Source organism: Nelumbo nucifera, chromosome 1 (genome assembly GCF_055504915.1).
Source record: "Nelumbo nucifera cultivar China Antique chromosome 1, China Antique-T2T, whole genome shotgun sequence".
In the NCBI taxonomy this organism is placed as follows: Eukaryota; Viridiplantae; Streptophyta; class Magnoliopsida; order Proteales; family Nelumbonaceae; genus Nelumbo; species Nelumbo nucifera.
The window spans coordinates 80,976,801-80,991,552 of NC_142649.1; the positions used below are offsets into that span (position 1 = coordinate 80,976,801).

The 14,752-nt window shown below is 40.4% G+C and overlaps 1 protein-coding gene across 2 annotated transcripts in view; it reads right to left on the reverse strand.

Moving 5' to 3' along the window:
* Positions 1-14,270, reverse strand: part of LOC104587169 (splicing factor U2af large subunit A-like) — a 41,321-nt gene extending 27,051 nt beyond the window's left edge. Inside the window, exon 1 of one of the 2 annotated variants that reach the window (XM_010244661.3) lies at positions 13,843-14,270. In XM_010244661.3, coding sequence (XP_010242963.1) covers positions 13,843-13,980 — 138 coding nt within the window. In that variant the 5' untranslated portion in view covers positions 13,981-14,270. The remainder of the gene's footprint in view (positions 1-13,842) is intronic. The other variant, XM_010244662.3, reaches the window with a different exon arrangement.
* Positions 14,271-14,752: the final 482 nt, after the last annotated feature.

Genomic DNA, 14,752 nt, shown 5'->3' on the forward strand with positions numbered 1-14,752 from the left:
GGTTGAACATTCTTTTTTCATTGGCAAACTTCCAAAGAGCCCTCTTGTCTTCTCGCAACCATTCTATAACCAATTTTGAATCCCCTTCAATAATGAGCTCGTGGCAGCCCAGCTCATGTGCCTTCTTCATTCCTTCCATCACAGCTCGAAGAGAATCGCCTACACCAATAGGGCCAGAGAATAGAGAAATGACTTCCCATCTTCATCCCTGAAGGTTCTTCCAATTCCAAAAGGCCCCGGATTACCTTCACTACTCCCATCAAAGTTCATCTTAGTAAAGCCAAAGGCCGGGGGAGACCAATTGGGACTAATCTTGGTTTTAGCAGGTGCTGAGTTAGCCACTTCCTTCCAATTTCTTCTTATCATATCTGTGGAGATATTCTCAAATAAATCTAGAGATTTCACCAATGCACCACTCTAATAGTAAGTTAGTAACTATTTCAATAATGCCCTCCTTATTCCTCTCCTTTTCATTAAAAATCCTTGAATTTCTTTCCTCCCACATTGTCCAACATATGGCAACTCTGACACATCTCCAAAGAATTCTACCCCTCTTCTTTGGCCACCTGAAAAAGGAAGAGGCATACAAGCTTTGTACATATAGTGGGGGCGTCCATCTACAACCAAATAAAGAGAAAAACCATTCCCAAATATATGAAACAAGAAAGCAAGATAATAGTAAGTGAATAGCAACTCTCACCATTTGCCTTACAAAGGATGCACCAGTTAACGGATGTCAATTAAGTCACTTCCATGGGTAGCGACACAAAATTTTACCGGAGTCGACATTTCCCCAATGAACACTACCAACACTATGTGGAGTATAAGAGATAGTTTCTATAACATATTTCCATTTTCACTTCCATGGGAAATGACATGGAACTTTACTGGAATTGACATATACCCCAATGAACACTACCAATACTATGTGGAGTACAAGAGATAGTATTATAACATAAGTTGGTGACAATATTGTAGGTATGTGAATTAGCAAGTTATTGCCCACCTAACTTATAATGATTACCACTTTGAGCCAACTCAATATTCATTTCAAATATGAAGTATTAGTTTTTGTTTGTGTAATAGATTATTTAGTTGATCTATTACAACGATTTACATTTTCTATGAGTTTAAATTTTTCTTTAACTCATTCTATCATGAATCTCTGAATCTTGAGGTTTACAGGGCAACTTCAAAACACATTATTTTGTCTATAACCTTAGTTTCTTAGATTTGTTTAATGATTTGGAATATGATAATTATTTAAAAAGGTGTGCTTATGCTTCTTATCATTTCATAAAATACCATTCTATATTTTGCATATTTTACAATGTTTCCACCATATCTATAGTTTTTACAATATTTCCATATGATATTTCTGATATGTTTCTTATATTTGGATGACCGACATTTCCACCAACATCGTCCTCCCTTGGCAGCCTCCATAACCATTTTCCAAGCAAAGCCTCGTTTCTCCTTTGAATACTTCCTATCCCTAATCCACCCACCTCCTTACTTATGGTGACCACCTCCCACCCAACTATATGGTCTCTTTTTTCTTCCCCTAGTTCCCACAAGAAATCTTTCAACAATTTTTCCAACACCTTGCTCACTCCTCCCAAAATCCTAAATACAGATAAGAAGTAATTGGAAAGTTGGTCAAGGTAGACTTAATCAAAGGGTTTCAAAAACTATTATTCCTTCTAGAATTCCAACTATATGGCCTCTTAGTGAACCTATCCGCCATAGGGTTTCAAAAACTATTATTTCTCGAATTATCTCCTAAAGGCAAACCCAAATAATTTATAGGCCATTCAGAGGTTACACATCCTAGAATTTCCGCCCTATCAGCCAAATCACTCTCATCCATATTGATCCCCACCACACAACTTTTGTCAAAATTCATTCTTAAGTTTGACATTTTTTCAAAGAGTTGCACCACCAATTTCAAATTCCTAACCCATCTAAGCTCCTCACCTTCACAAAACAAAATGGTATCATTGGCAAACTGTAGGTGGGTGATTGATACCCTATCTCTGCCCAGTCTCCATCCCCTCACTAGGTGTCTAGAATCTGCCCTAGTTAGTCTGCCCAAAACTTCAGCAATTAATGTAAACAGAAATGGGGAGAAGGGGTCCCCTTGCATAAGGCCCCTAATTGCAGGGAAATGATCTATCACTACTCCATTCACCAAAATAGAGTAGTGGCAAGAATCTATACAGCCTTGAATCCACTTACACCATTTAACCCCAAACCCAAAATTTTCCAAGAAGGCTAGACTTGTAGTAGGAAGGACCAATCCACCAAGTCATAAGCCTTCTCTAGATCTAGCTTACACACAATTCCTTTTCTCCCACTTCTTTTTGAGTCCTCCACACTCTCATCGGCTATTAAGATCTGATCCATTATTTGCCGATTACTAACAAAAGCACCTTGATTTTGGGAAATGAGGTGAGGAGGCACAGCCGGCTAGAATCTATAGAGCCTTGCATCCACTTACACCATTTAACCCCAAACCCAAAATTTTCCAAGACCGGTAAGAAGGACCAATCCACCAAATCATAAGCCTTCTCTAGATCCAGCATACACACATTCCTTTTCTCCTACTTCTTTTCAAGTCCTCCACACTCTCATTGGCTATTAAGATCTGATCCGTTATTTGCTGATCGCTAACAAAGGCACCTTGATTTTGGGAAATGAGGTGAGAAGCACAACCCTAATTCTCCTTGAGAGTACCTTATTCTCCTACTTCTTTTCAAGTCCTCCACACTCTCATTGGCTATTAAGATCTGATCCGTTATTTGCTGATCGCTAACAAAGGCACCTTGATTTTGGGAAATGAGGTGAGAAGCACAACCCTAATTCTCCTTGAGAGCACCTTAGCAATGATTTTGTAAAGGTTGTTTCCAGTGATTTAAAAGGCATGCCTAGGCGCACAAGCAAGGCACATTTTAGGGTATGCGCCTCACCTAGGTCCTAGGCGTAGCCCTTTCCTAATGCACCTTGCGCCTCAACCCAGGCATGCACCTTTTGAAAATTTTACGCTTTTTTTCTCCGACAACCCCCTATTTGCTAATGTTGTTCATTCTTTCATCCTACTGAAATATCTACATAAAAAGCAATTAAAAATATAAAATCATTATTTTTTGTGTGTGAACTAAGAATTTAAGACCCTAACATGGACTTGTTTGGGCTTGCCTCAAGGGGCATAACACAAAGGCGGCTTGTAGAATCAAGAATGTAATATGTTTTACATCACATTAGCTCCTTGAAGTAATGCAATTGAGGAAGAAAAGAGATTGTGGGTGTTACATGCTTGAAAATGTTCTATATGTTTGATTTTATTTTTAAATTTTCATTTGAATACGCTTTATATGTCATGTTTATGTATTTTAATTTTAGATAATAGGTTTTTTAAAACATTTATTTTGAAATTTAAGTTTATATTTTTTATTAATATTATGTTTAATTTTTTTTATTTTTTTATTTTTGGCATTTTTTTAAATTTTGACTTTTTTTAGCTTTTCTCTTGTATTTTTTGTGCCTTGCTTCAAAAAGGCATTCGTCTTGCTTTATGCCTTGCGCCTCGAGCGCAAATTGGCCCCTACGCCTTGCACTTTTAAAACACTATGTTTATCAAATTGATAGGTCTAAACTCTTAGGACGAGTAGCACCATCCTGGGTTTATCACACCCCTCTCAAAAAATTCATTGAAGACTCTCTGAAGGTCAGGTTTCAAAATGTCCCAGCAATCTTGGTAAAAAGCCATTATAAAACCATCTAGTCCCGGTGCTTTAGTTCTATCCATTGAGAAAACAGCTTCCTTTATTTCCTCCAACTCAAAACTTCTTTCAAGCCACACCTTAAGCTCCTCAGGTACCTTAGGCCAATCCAACCCTTCTAGCCAAATTCTTCCATTTAGGGGTCTCCTATAAATAGATTTGAAATTATCTACAAAGGCCCCAACTATCTCAGATTGTTGGGTGAGTGTTACATCATCAACAACTAATTTAGAGATTAAGTTCTTCTTTCTTCTATTATTTGCCATAGCATGAAAGAATCGTGTATTCCTATCTCTTTCCTTCACCCATTTGTGTTTGGAATTTTGCCTCCAACTAACTTCTTCCCTGTATAACAGATCTTCTAATTGCTTCCTTAAAATCCATCTTTCCTCCACATCCCTTTCCTCAAAAGTCCCTTCATTCTCTTTGCTGTCCAGCTCCTCAATTCTATCTATCACTTCCTATTTTTTCTCTTCAATCCTTCCAAATTGTTGAATATTCCACTCCTCAATCTTAGATTTCAGCTCCTTTAACTTCCAATGAAATTTCATCCCTTCCCAATTCACATTTGGGTTACTTTCATCCCACCAATCCTTTATCTTTCTAACAAATCCCGCTTGACCTAGACACATGTTTTCAAATCTGAATGGTGTTGGACCCCAACCACCCAAACCTTCTTTGGCAATGGAAATAGGCCAATGGTCAGAAGTTACCCTAGGCAAGGCTCTGGATAGTAGGTTTCCCTAATGCTCCTCCCAATCCACAATAAACAAAAATCTATCTAGTTTGGAGCAAATAGGGTTTGTCTGAAGGTTTGCCCAAGTGAAATTGGTATGCAACAAAGGCAATTCTTTTAGTTCAAAAGAATTAATGAACTCATTAAAGTTCATCATATTTATTGTAGTTATTTGCCTCAGGTTATTTGTCTCCCCTACAAATCTGATTACATTGAAATCCCCACCTATGCACCAAGGCCATTCCCATAGCCCTCTAATATCTCCCAATTCCTTCCACAACTCCTCTCTTTCTCTGTACCCATTGGGACCATAAATGTTTGTCAGAACCCACTCAAATCCATCTACCAACTGTCACAATTTAACAAATAACGTAAACCTACCAACAAGTTCACCCACCCCTTCTAATACCTCATTCTTAATGTCACTATACCTCCTGAAGAGCCCCAAAATGGACTCATTGCCCAGCTTATTCCCCTAGCCCTCCAAACACTTCTAGACCACCTTATATCAAAATTTGTTTAACTTAGACTCCAAAGTGGCTTTCTATCACCCCCTAAGTTCTACCCCTAATTGTTTCCTCTCATTGTTTTCCTCCACCTTCTTTAACTTTACAGAAGAGGATTCACCATGTGGCTCTACATTGTCTCTTTCTTCCTTCTGCATTTCTTCTTTTTAATTCTACAAGAAAATCTTCTATTAATTCCCAAATTTTTAAGCTTATTCCATCTTCCCCTCCCATGTCCCTCGACCCCACCTCTCCTCCATCATCAACAATTTGGACTTCAGGCTTGTGACTCGATGGCAACCTAGGACCTTAGAGAACAAGCAATAGATATAAAGCAACTGTTAGTACCCAAAACAGAATTTACACAGAGATCTGGTTTAGAAAGGGAGGAAGGCACAAGAGAGGCGCAAAGAGCTCGGCTTGTGATGCCACATTCTGCAATTTAGGGCTCACCAATCGTCCCAAAATTAGGTACTTGTTGGAAGGCACCCTCTGCTTCTAATGTACACTCGTAGTTCCTCCCATAACTCTGCCGCTTATCCCCATTAGGATTCTCCTTGACAGGCCGTTGGTGATCATCCACTATTTCCTTACAACCATCCTGTAGACCTTCCAATATTTGGTCTGGTTTCCCCTTGTTAAGGTTTAGAGTTTCTTCCCCAACTTCCAAGCTGCACTCATTCTCGTCTCGTTGCACCTTTTTCTGATCCCAAGCAGATTCAGGTTTTGGGTAAAAGTCTCTTTGTTTATCTCCTCCGCAAAAAGTGAGGCAATATGACACATTATTCCACCCTCATCTTCTTGTTCATGTTCATCCTCCAAACTCCAATCCACAGATTCCATTTTGGCAACATTAACCTCTTCGTCTGACAATTCCAAGTCCACCCAACCACCGTCCTCCATTTCATTATTATTTGTATGTCCCCTTGTATAACAAGGATTCGGGCGATCTTTGATCCTGTCTACAGCATCCAAATCTTTGCCTTTTTTTATTGGAATTTACTGCAATGTTCGTGTGGCAGAAGTCCTGGACAGATTCTTCGAGAGACTGTTTTGGGGATGAAGATAGACCTGAGTTATTATCTAACAGTGTCCCCCTTTCTTTCCCACCCACGTTACTATTAGAAAAGTCACATGGTCTGGTTCTCTTTCTCCCTACGGTTGGTTTACAAAGGAGGTTGGCTTGACCCAGTCTCCAACTAGTTCAGACCAATATTTTGCATTCTTTTAAATTTTTGGTGGACCCTACAGTGGCTCAGTTTCCCCCCTTTTAACTACCTCAACAAAGGATGGCCCTTTCCCTCTTTCTTTATTATTTTCAAAAGTTTTGAAATACTTTCTTCTTCTTCGTAGGTGATGGTTCGACTTCCAAACGCTGACTATTCTCCTTCCCCATTTGGAGAACCGACATCTTTTCCTCTTTCAACCTGTCTTCTCCTGCCACATGAGCACATTACCTCCACCTCAACATCGTTGTTCTCCCCAGTGCATTCCTTCAACAACAGAGCTTCCACTTCAAACAGGACCCACTTCCTCTATTGTTTGTCGATGAATAGAGCCAATAATCATGGAATTTCCTTTGGCTTAACCCCCGAGATTTTTAGACATGTCGCCTATAAGTTGTTGATATTGTACCCTTCCATTCTCCCTCCCAGAAATCTAACGATCATACCAAGGCTTTTTTCATTCCAATAGTTGAACGGGAGCCCAATTAGCTTTACTGTGAAGCTTCCCATTGTAATCTCATGTTCATTACACGACATATGCCACTTCTCTATCGGTATGGGCCCCTCATCAGTTTTAACAAAGATAACTCCACCGACTCATCTCCAATATCGAGAGCAGTGCCTTCAATTTACTAAAAGGAACCACCATTGCTGAGGATTTGATCTGCAATTTCTCAACTATCAACTTCACGATTGGCCTCCAATCTACAATTTCCTGTCTTGTTGCGAGAACAAATCTCCCTTTTTCAACGTCTATTTCCAACTTTTTAACCTTCAACGAACTAGCAATAGCTATGTCCTGCTCCTTGGCTTCAGTGGCAGCACTAGGGCTTGTTAGGTCTCCATCCTCCTCGATGTTTTCCTCTTAGTCGAGCTTCACCAAACTTTGGACTGTCACAGTGTTTACACAACACACTTTCTTCCATAAGAATCAGGTATGGTTAAAGCTTATCTGCAAACTTATTCCAACCTTCATTCTTCTTCCCCTCCGGTATACAAACTATCTGCCTCTTCCCATCTCCAAAGTTTTCTGTAACTATAACAAACTAGCCCTTGCTATTACACCTCAAAACAGCTTCATAGCTTTTCTTTGACTACATCAACTGTGTCTTCCAGCCATTTCTTTTTACCGAAAAAGTTGCTCCCTCTATGAAACCCTTCAGCCATAGTGTAGCTTCTCCCACTAAAAACACTGTGTCTTTCTTCTCTTCCCTGATTTTCAAAGAGCCCTGTCCTCCGGTTCTGTTTTCCTCAAAGACAAACCTCTTTGCTTCAAGCTTTAACTCTTGTCTCCACCTCGTTGTCGTACGGAACCTAGTTTCTTCTCCCTTCGTTATCTGGTAAGATTTCTCAACTCACAGTCCCCAAACAACAATCTTCATACAACATAATTCACTCATGCCAAGTTTTCATATAAATGAACTTCAATTGCTGTTGGGCTTTGCGCAGGTGAGCCTTGAGAGCTTTGAGAACATCATCACAGGCTGATAACTAGGCATCTACTTCTACAATGACAGCTGATCCTTTCTCATACAGCAAAATAGCTGGTAGTTCTCTCCCATACACGATCTGAAAGGGTGTAGTGCCCGCTGAAACATGATAGGATGTATTATACCAGAACTCTGCCCAGGAAAGCCACTGGGCCCAAGTTTTGGGTCTGTCCCCCACAAAACACCTGAAATATAAGTCTCAGGACATCGATTCACCACTTCGACTGTCCATCGGTTTGTGGATGGTAATTGGTAGAGTGATGGAGGTCTATCCCCAAGGATGAAAAAATAGGCATCCCAGAAATGGCTCATAAACATAGGATCTCTATCTATTACTATAGTGATGGGTATGCGATGAAGCTTGGCCACATCTTGTATGTAGGCCTTAGCCACTGTGGATGCTGAATAAGGCTGAGAGAGAGCCACAAAATGAGCATACTTGCTCAATCTGTCTACTATAACTAGAATTATGAACTTACCATTAGACTTAGGAAGGCCAGCCACAAAACCCAAGATGATCTCATCCCATATACAACCTAGAAATGGCAATAGTTGCATCGGCTAGAGATTGGGTGGAATATTTTTGTTGTTGGTAGGTGGCACAAGAAGCTATATAAGAGGAAATGGCCCTCTTCATTTGTTAGACAATGTATGCCCTTATCTCCAATCAGCTTGATGTACATTATGACATTTATTGTAAATGAATAAAGTACATATTTGATTCATGTTATATTGGTGTGTCTCTGTATAATACCCTTAAACTGGACACTCATAAGACTCGTGTTAGTTTAGAATCTTCACAGTTGTTGGATAGATCTGGGGAGATTTATCCTGTCAAGGCTGACACTGATGTGCTACCAAGTGGATTGGGGTGACTTGTCTTAGTTGTTAGGGTGAGACCTGAGGCACATGTAGTGTGGGTTTGCTTGAAACCCTGAACTGGACCAAATTCCAGTATTACCCTAGACTTTGGAGATAGATGGGTAAAACTAGAATGTTACACCTGACCCCAAGACTCGATTATGGTACTGCACTAGGTGTTGGATTGGGTTGTTTTTGATATGCCAATCAATGAGATCCTTAAAGGGGGTCAATACCTGGGCATGTTGGGATAGTCCGAGACTTAACCTGAGTGGGTGATCATAGTGACAGGATCAGCCCCCTTGTCAGACAAAGTGAATGATCGAGGAATGCACTTTCTCTAATGGAAACCTAAATTGCCGGCAGTTGATTTCAAATTGTTGAGATTTGTTTTTGCAAAATATATTTATATAGAGATATACATATATATTATGGTTTCACAAAATGTTTGCAAAATGTTTTAATTCCCGGAATCCATGTGAATAGAGAGTGCAACACTGTACCTTGCAGCCGAGGGAGAGGTCCTCTCTTGTCGGGCAGTGTTTGATCATTAAGGGCTGAGAGGTTAAGTGTAAGACCATTGAGGGTTATACCTGATGGGCTAATCTTGCATCTACCCACAGTCCTTGGGCCTTCATAAGGTGGCTGGACCCAATGACCATTTAGTATAAATGTTGGGCCCATTAAGAGCACATACTGATGGACTCAGGGGTTCACTGTATTCAGTAGTGAATTCGGTCAGGCCTTATAACAAAGGCTAGGTTGAACCCATGTGGTTGATGTGTAGATCAATGCTAGGATCCCACGCCATACAAAGAGAGCCAAGCTAGTCAGCATTTAAAGGGAAAGTGAGCTATGTGACTAAATGGGCCTAAAGCCCATTTCGAACTGGACTTAAGTGAGTTAATTAAAAGGGGGTGAATTCTTATTTATAATCTGATCAAGATTAGCTAAAGGATAAGATAAGTCTTATCCATTTAAGAGTCCAGATCCAAATATCAGATTTGGATCAAGAAACTCTTTCCTAATTGGATTAGGAAGGTGATCCAAAGAAGGCTATAAATAGGGGGCGAATTCACCAGTTTATGCACTTAGCAATCTGCATAATTCTCCTCCAGTTCTTGCCGCCCCTACCCAGTTCGATTTCCACTATTGGATCTGATCAAGAATAGTTCTTGATATTGTTTCTTGCTAGAAGAAACAAATTAAAATCGTGCTCACCAACCCCTTGCGTGATTCTTGCTGAAGAATTAGGGTTCTTGCTGAAGAACCACTTTGTTGATCCTGCCTCACCATAAGTTGTGTCATATTCAGTGAATGCGGGTTTTGGTCACTTCTTTAGATGTGAACACCTACGTTGGGAGTTACTATTATTCTGTATTAGGTACATCCCTACTTGCTTCCTTTTGGTTTCAAATTTGGTCCAGTTTGTTTCAAGAACAAACCTTGAAAATGTAGTTTTCTAAATTAGGGAATAGGATTCCCAGAAGAGAGAGAAAATTTTGAAATTTCACCCAACCTCTCTACAAGGTTCGGCCATCCATATGATGGATCTCCCTTCCCTTCATCATTCCTGGCCAATAATAATGGGCAGCTATTCTCTTATATATTTTCAAAATGCTTGAATGCCCCCCTATAGCCAAATCATGAAATAATGCAATGAGCTGTTGTATATGGGCCAAGGGTTGAGCCACTACCATTCGGACATGAAAGAATAAGTCAAGGCCCACACTTGCATTCCCCGGTGTTGAAGCTAGGTCCACTTCCAGCTTGGACCTGATGCTCATCAGCTTTGGGTCTTGTTGTGGCTCTTGTCTAATCAGCTCAAATAAGAGATAAGTTGGCTTAGAGATTGCCATTGTCTACAGTTCTTCAGCTCTTCTTTTCTATATAGAGCATCTGCAGCTTGATTAGAATGTCAGGCTTATATTCAATCACAAAATCATGCCCCAAGAGTTCGGTGACCCAATGCTGCTGGTCTGGACATAAAACATGCTGACTGACGAGGTATTTCAAATTCTGATGGTCGATCTTGACTATGAGACGCTGACCCACTAAATAGGCCCTCCACTTCTGAATGGCCAGCACCAAGGCCATTAATTCCTTCTCATGAGTAGATTTTTGTTGGGCCTGGTGTGTTAAGGCCTTACTAAAGAAGAGAAATGGGCTGGCCTTGCTGCATTAGCGCAGCCCTAATGCCCTTGCCCAAAGCATCACTCTCCACAGTGAGTTCCTTGTAAAAATCAGGAAGGACTAGCATTGGAGGTGAGGTGATGACTACCTTCATATAAGGGAATGCTCTCTCAACCTGGTCATCCCAAGTGAAACTGTTGTTCTTGAGAAGGCGAGTTAAGGGCTCAGCTAACACTCCATATCTCCTTATGAACCTCTGGTAATAACCTGAAAGACCTAAAAACCCCCTTAGGCCTTTAATTGTAGTGGGTCCGGGTCACTGTAACATGCACTCAACCTTCTCTGGATCTGTCATCACTCTTCCGGCCTAGATGATATGGCCCAGGTACTGAATTTGAGTCTGGCCAAATGAACACTTAGTGGGCTTGGCAAACAACTTATGGCATCGTAGTAGTTCAAGAGTGCTTCTCAAATGTTCCATGTGAAGGGTCCAATTTGCGTTGTACACTAGTATATCATCAAAGAAACCCAGGATGTACTTCCTTAGGAACAGACAAAAAATATCATTCATTAGGCTTTGGGATGTTGATGGTGCATTGGTTAAGCTGAATGGCATAACCACAAACTCGTAATGACCATCTGCAGTCCAAAAGGTCGTCTTGTGTATGTCAGGCCCATAAACTCGGATCTAATGATACCCAGATTGTAGGTCTAGTTTGGAGAAGAAATGGGCCTGTCCCAACTCATCAAACAATTCTTCTATCAAAGGGATGAGAAATCTATCCTTGATAGTAATCTAGTTCAGCACCCGATAGTCAACACAGAACATCTAAGATCCATCCTTCTTTTTCACCAACAAAATTGCAGAAGATTAGGGGCTTCTACTGGGTTGTATAAACCCTTATCCAACAAGTCTTGGACCATTTTGTCTATTTCAGTCTATTGATAAGGCGAATATCTATACGGGCAGACATTAGCAGGTGTGCCCCAGATTGTAATAGGTATCTGGTGGTCATGGACCTGGTGTGGTGGAAGGTTGGAGGGTTCTGAAAACACATCCGGTGGACCTGGTGGTCATACTCTTGTAAAGTAGTTGGGTCGGGTCAGGAGTGGAGTGCATGGGCTCTTTGTTTTGACATAAAGTTAGTTCCAAGGCCCAAGGACCTAGGTGCATTAGTGTGGAAACATCTTCATGTTGGCAGTATTTGAGCATGGCATGAAGTGAGTTGTTGGACTGGCTAGTAGGTAAGCCTTTTAGGTGGCATTTCTGGTTCCCAATGGTGAAGTCCATGGTTAAGTTGGCTTAGTCATGCATCACTGTGCCCAATTGGCTTAGCCAAGGAACCCCCAACACAACGTCAGCTCCTGAGAGTTTCAATGGATAGAGATCCACCTTAAAGAAATTCCCCTAAATCTTGACCCAATGAGACCACACATACTGTCACAAGCAATCTGGTTACCATCTGCTACATGAACTGAGAATGGGGTAGTGGGTTGAAAACAGCTAGGCCCAGTTTCTTGGCCAGGTCAGCAGTTATAAAATTTGAAGTGCTCCCACTATCAATCAGTATAGAGATTTCCCAGCCCATAATGAGCCCAAAACACACATGTTTGGGGCAAAGGAAGTCCTGTTAGAGCTTGCAAGGAAATTTCATACTATCCCGGTTCTCTATCTTCTGGTGGTCTGTCCAACTCTTCTAGGGTGAGTTGGGTCAACTCTGTTGTCGGCTCCTCCACTTGTAAGAGGTGAGCTTGTTGGGCTTTGCACCAATGACCCGGTGCAAATTTCTCATCACAATTATAACATAGGCCCTTCTCCCATCAGGCCTGCTATCAGGTTTGGAGCTCCTTTGCTGTTAACTTGTTTTCTGTTGGAACTTCCCCTGGTATCTATCTACCTGGGCCAAGCTGCTCATATTAGACTGGGCCTTATCATATTACCACGTTATGTTGGCACAAGTCAATTATTAGTAATAGAACAGCACTCATTAATGCACTTCAAAAGGAAAGGGGAATACATGGAGAGACTTGGAACAGGTACAGTGCTCCCAAGTACATGAAGGAGTAGGACAAGCTGAGTAAAGCAAGAATCCTCCAAATCAGATTGCATGGCTGGATTCTAGGCTTAAAGCACCAATTAAAATTACCAGTTTGATACAAGACACCCCTCGAGTAAACTAAACTTACTAATTTTTCAAGAAATCAGTTAAATGGGGTGACCTGGAAAGAACAGCAGAAGTTATTAAGAGTTGTTGAATTTCATGAAGAAACCAGAGCTTTCCAAGACGGCTAAAGGGAGTTAAACAGGGATTTTGGAACTGAAGGAAGAAATAACTAGAGTTGAATTTCTAGGAAGTATAAGAAATTAAAAAAAAAAAAACAAAAAACAAAAAACCAAAGGACTTCTTCTATTGCTGTCGAGGCCTCTAGTAAAAACTGATGTTTGTTGCACCTAAACTTCTTGTTCTTATGCAAACTAATATGCTAAGTAAATGACTATCCAAACACCCTGCAGATACTGCTCCTACCACAAGGACTGAAGCAGACTTTATGCTCCTTGGGGCTTCCCATCAAATTAAAATAATTATTTCTTTTACCTTTCTTTATTCATAATGGAAGACCCCAGTGCCTTATTAAATCCTGATATTATAGAAGAGGTTCTATTGATAATTCTTGCTGGGCTTGACCTTTTACTGTTATTATTATTTTTTTTCTCGTATCTTCTTCCTTAGCATCACTATAGTTTGATCCTCACTTGAGTTATAGTGCAGAAGTTAGTTGTTGTTTTATGGAGAATTTTCCCTTTGTACTTGGACCCAACCCAAACTCATCATCTTGCGGTTGCGGAGTCAACAACATAGTATTTATTCAACGAAATTGAATATACAACCAAATGAAGTATACAAGATAGAAATAACTATGTTGTTCTACAATTCTTGTTCGTTCTGGAGTATTGTAAGGTATTATATTATTTGCGTGATGCTACTCTACCTAGTGCTGAGTTTTCTGTTGACTCGCAGCAAGAAACAAGCATGATTAAGAAAAATAAAAAATAATAATAATAAACGAAAACATAAAATTGAAAATGAAAGGGCAGGCGAAACCAACCTTATTTAGCGAGTCCGGATCATCGAATACATCGTAAGGAGAGGATCCTCCATGATCAGCCCACTTGTTCTCTGCAGAAGAACCGGATGGTCTATAGGCGTCGCCATTACCATCATATCGACTATCGTAATCAGACATCCCAGCGAGAATCCCAAACCGTAACCCTGAAATTCGGATTCTTATTGCAATAGGAAGTGCAATGTTGGAACTTTAACCCTAAGTCTTAAACTACTGTAACAACCCGATGAAATTGTGTCGGTTTTTTCAATTTCCGCCTGTTTGGTCTCTGCTTCGCCCCCATCTACCTGGACATTTGTCGAGCGCCTGCAATGGAGAAAAATACTAATGGCGTTTTAAGGGTTTGAAGGGGGTAAGCAAGTAGGTAAGTACGTCCACCGAAGACTGTTTCGAGGCTACTCAAAGTGGTTGAGACACTACCCACAACCCTCCCCACATTATGATCTGATGACACCTGTCTCCTAACACGAGACGCTTGCTCACATGCAGGCATCCTCCCATTGCGGGCCATTGGTCTAGACGATTATACCAGTTTACAGGCCGGGCCGACTCGAATACAAGCAGGCCCAAGCCCGAGCATCGCCCGACTATTGGGCCTAGGTCTTGAGTTCGAGCCCGGTCCTCATATAAAGTTTGAAGCACGGGCCTGAGTCCAAGTCCAGCCATAAATTTGAAAACAAAATTTTTTCTTTTTTATTCAATAAAAATGTTTTATTTATATTAAAAGTCCTCAAAACCCAAAAATAATAAATAATCACTATTATTTGAAAAAAAAAAGATAAGAGGAAAAAAGAAAAAAATATATAGTATATATATATTTTATTAAATAAAATATGTTTTATTATATAATATATTATTAAGTCGGGTTTGAGCTCAAGACAAGCTTTTTTGA